This window comes from Macrobrachium rosenbergii, chromosome 6 (genome assembly GCF_040412425.1).
Source record: "Macrobrachium rosenbergii isolate ZJJX-2024 chromosome 6, ASM4041242v1, whole genome shotgun sequence".
Lineage (NCBI taxonomy): Eukaryota > Metazoa > Arthropoda > Malacostraca > Decapoda > Palaemonidae > Macrobrachium > Macrobrachium rosenbergii.
In genome coordinates, this window is record NC_089746.1 from 58614183 (window position 1) to 58619011 (window position 4829).

General features: G+C 33.4%; 1 protein-coding gene across 1 annotated transcript in view; it reads right to left on the minus strand.

Annotated features, from left to right (window-relative positions):
- Positions 1-984: 984 nt before the first annotated feature.
- The window catches only part of LOC136839627 (bifunctional arginine demethylase and lysyl-hydroxylase JMJD6-like), a 21457-nt gene continuing 17612 nt past the window's right edge, over positions 985-4829 (minus strand). The window contains exons 5-6 of the mRNA XM_067105941.1: positions 3603-3732; positions 985-2593 (exon numbers count right to left, since the gene is read on the minus strand). Of these exons, the coding sequence (XP_066962042.1) occupies positions 2508-2593; positions 3603-3732 (216 nt within the window). The 3' untranslated portion in view covers positions 985-2507. The remainder of the gene's footprint in view (positions 2594-3602; positions 3733-4829) is intronic.

Consider the following 4829-nt stretch of genomic DNA (forward strand, 5'->3'; position numbering starts at 1 on the left):
ATGCGCGTGAATCCAAAATTAAGGTGATGTACTGGAGAACTCCTATTGATCCGAATGCTTATGACGATGGCAGAACTAATTTAGATCAACTACATTCTCTACCACAACAGGAAAAGGGAGAAGGTGTTTCTTAAAATCCATGCTACAGGGAGACTGTCAATGGTAGCCAGAGTTTAGCCAACTTCTGGGGATACAGTAAAGATGAATTATGGAATCTTATGGGATATTTTTGGGACTTACATCCCGTGCGGTAACACGTAAAAGCGTTAAGACATGGTTACGGTAATGAAAGTATACACAAGAAAAATTCATGGAAAAAGCAAATCGATAACAACTAGCTGGTCAGCTTGAATAATAAACATATATCTTGACAAGATTGTGGGCGGGAAAGGAAAAATACCATGCATGAAACGAATAAAGCAATATTAGGGTGAAAAACTATCATAATTAACACGTAACAGCATGGAGTCCTTGAATTATAATTATTATTCTATCTCTATTCGTCTATTTGCTTACAAAAATTTATTTTAATATCCTGCATCCCTGAAAAATTTTATTCTGTCATTATAATCCAGATAACTCAGAAAATTACTGTCTTGCTATATTTGGCTGAACGAATCCCTCGTTATATTTTGAATCTAAGTGGAAGAATCTATTCGAACCCATTCAGGGAGTATAAAATGTCCGGGAATCTACCGTGGCTTGTTATCGGAATACGTATTACAATTTAAGTCATCCAGCTTGAAAAAGAAAAATCAAGACAGATAGACGAATGAACTACTAAACAGAGAGAGAGAGAGAGAGAGAGAGAGAGAGGTGTTGCATAAAAATGCATGAGTATGTAACTTTCAGGTTGTTGGTAGTCAGACTACACAAGTAACTTATTTTAATTACATTAAAAAGTAATCCCGTGGATGCAAGGACCATACTGAAATATATTAATACAGTAGAAGCGAATTCCGAGGAAGGAATGAAACATCACCCTGATGCCAACGTCATTTTATTGATGCAAAAATATACACATTACACATAACAGCTATTAAACATTTCATAACCTAATCGCATGAATTTCTCATTTATTTACACATAAATTACCTTTGATTCGTCATGAGAACGGATATCATTTGCACGATAATTGATACAGAGAATCAGCGCACATACCAACAGTTAAAGTTGTATGCAGTATACATGTTGAGATCGGAGTACAGCTGTACACGTTTTGAACCGGTTTCACATAAGGACGTTTTCTGTCATTTTTGTAATCCTTTAGCTATTTGTTGCTAAGTTTTCAAATAAAAACTCAACATCCGTGGTCATACTGGAGGTCACGAACGGTTGTTCTGGTCTTATATCACTGTAATGATAATGTGTAGCTATAATTTTATATTTACGTTAATGCAAAGAGAACCATTAACTATTTTGGGAAAGGTCTGGTAGGAAATTGCGAAAAGCGGACAGGAAACGTACTTGTGTGGTAATATCTCGTTAACGCAAGAGGAAGAGGCCAACGTGTAACGGTATATATTCCTGGGAAAATTTATTCTTGATTTGCCTTTTACGAATGATTCTGAGAATATTTTATGTTCCACGCAGAAACAATTACGGTACTCTTAAAGAGCTATAATACTGACACTCACATTCACGAAATATATATATGCTGCCAGTTTGACGTCCAATGCCGAGTGGCTTCTTAGCTAATGCATTTCTTCTCTTAAGATATATCATATTTTCCTTTGATTAAGTAGGCCAAGGGCCATTTGAATAATATTACGCAGTATGCCGCATTACATATATTTATGATTTTGTTAACGTCTATAAATGTATAGTAAAGTCATTTCACCAAATTGTCAAAATTCGTTCTGGAAGAATGATTTACCGTTGAATAATTTAAAAATGATGCTGATAATTAGAGATAGGAATGGTGGATAACAAAGACCTTCGAGTGAACCTTCCTCTCCGTAATGAAAAATATTGCTCTCTCAATTTCAGATTTCGCAATGCTCTATGTTTTTCTTTGTACAACCTTTTCAGCTCATTTCCTCTCTAAATCAACTTATTTATTTTCTAACTCCTTATAACATTTCCTATTCATTCCCAGTGAAAACCAACTAATTTATTTTCTAATTCCTTCGTAATTCTTGTAGTTTTTCCTCGAAGTTTTGAATTTTTTTCTTGTCGTGAATATGGTCTTAATTTTATTCAACGTTTCCAATTTTCATTTTATCTTATTCATCAGTTATAACCAGTTCTATCAATTTTGTATCCTTTTCTAGACTGAGCACACTCCAGATTTTTTCCGGCCTTGGTAGTTCTGAAACTTTTATCTAGACTGAACTGTTTCCAGACTTTGACTATTTTGGATATTTTTTCATTTTTATTTTATTTTTTTTCCGTTTTTTTTTAGCTTATCAAACTTTTTCGTCAGCTGCAATACAACAACCGTCGAAGCTATTCTTGCATTGCTCGTGTTGTTGTTGTTACTGTTGTAATTGTTGTAATGTTGTAAACTAGTCGTATTCTGATCCGATTGTGATGCTGAGATCTTCCGATACGATGAGCGTCTTGTGATACCAGATATTTGTGTCTAGTACAACTGGAAATAGTGAGAACGACAAACTAGCAAAGCTTCGGCTATGAATTGCCTAAAAGGGATTAGTAATAATATATTTTAAAATTTTATCAAAGAAAGAGAGTAAGAAGGTAGTAGATTACTGTCGTGCATTAGGATTTATGAAATTTTTCACAAAAAAATCCCACATTTATATCAATAATTTGTATTAACTGTAAAAGCTACAAACTTTAAACAAATTCTTTCCTCCTCAGTGTTTGCTTAAAAATTTTTTTTTACGTAAACTCTGAGGAAGAATACCATTCAGATATTCGAAAGTCTTTGTTTAATGTTTTAAGCGTATACAAATAATACCGTTTAATTATGTAAATGTGGAATTTTTAATTAAAAGCATTTTAATCACGACGCTGATTTTTTAAGCATTAATGGCATCATCCAAGCTATGAAGTAATTGTGAACTAATATATGATTAGATTTGAATTTACCTGAAAGACATTATAATAATACACGATCAGTGTAGTAAATACATGATCAATGTGGTAATAAATCTTGTGATATTATTAACAAATCATATTTACAACGGCGTGCCAAACCTGCTTAGAGGCATGATATATTATTAATCTTCATCCGTATTTAACCCAATATGAGCAACTAGTAGTACTCATATATTTGTTGTTGTTGTTGTTGATCTTGATAGTTAAACATTAAGTTCCGTAAACCAATTTCTACTTGATACCATTTTACAGGAAAAGAACGTCATAGAAACTTGTTTGTTAGTTTCAGATTAAAATAAAACATGAAGAGGAACAGAGAGAAGGTAATGACAGAAGGTATTTCCAGTTCACACCATCACTAACTTGTTACCTATTTTACCCAGAATATGGAAATGAAAAATGAAATGGTTCTAATCAAGAAATTATAAAACTACATGATATCCAGGAACGTACGCTATTTCAATTTATTTCTCTTTATAAATATGCAGGAAAAAATATAAGGTATATTTTTAAATACCTTAAACTCCTTACAAACTTACTGATCTCTCCAGGTTCGACGACGACTTCCATGGGAACACAGTGGAAGTAACACTCGGGAGGAGGTTCCAGAGTCCACAACTTCCTTCCTCTGATCTGAGCTTGCCAGGAGGGGTTCCCTACGTGGTCGATCTGATATATATATATATATATATATATATATATATATATATATATATATATATATATATATATATATATATATATATATATATATATATATATATGTGTGTGTGTGTGTGTGTGTGTGTGTGTGTTTGTGTGTGTGTGTGTGTGTGTGTCGAAAAAAGAGAACAATTGATTAAATATAAAAAATTTCACTGCATTAATTTGAGAAATTAACACTTATGTTTACGGTGAGGCAGTATGTTTTAAAGGAGAGCCAAATTTAGGAGATATTAATATGCAAATGTTAATTTTATCTAAGAAACATAGAGGCGTTACTTATTCATAAAACAGGGAACTGCTACATGTTCTAGGTAAAAAGTCGCAATATCATTTTTTTAAGTGAGATCAAATAAACCTTAACAACAAATTATTCTGTCATTTACTGTCCTTGGTTTCAGACGCAGAATCCAACGGGATAGGACACCCAATGCTCTTTTTAATGTAGGCCAAATGAGAACATGAAAAAGGAGAGAGGAAGGAAAAAGAAGTTTGAATAACTTCGAAGGATACAGTAAACTTGATCCTTCAAGCGGAGATTATGACTATCATTGATCCTAGGTAGGTATCAACAACATATGGCCAGCAATTGGTTCCCCCCTTGCAATTTATCCTATAAAAAAACAACCAATTGAAAGCTAATTCAGACTGTCAGACAGAAATATCTGTTAGTATATTTCAGCCATAGGGAGCTTGCTTAATGGATCATACGAGAACATTGCATGGGAAATTACGGGCTGTTAGTTGATCTCGTGGCCCCTGAAATGGGGATTTAAACTCCTTTCGGATTCCGTACACTATGCAGAACCTAAGATAAAGCAAAATTTGCTGTGAGTATGAAACCAGTAGTTATGAAGTTCTGATACCCCTGGAATTAAGGTTGTATTTTTACCAATAAAGAATATCATTGTTTATAAACACCTTTTCAGATTACGTTTGAATAGAAGACAGCGAGAAATATTTACAGGTCGTTATAAAACGCGTTTTACCTGTCTTGCAGTGCTCAAATGAAATGCTCTTACGGTGAGGAGTAACTGCTTGAATTTTATCCTGTCTTTGGAACT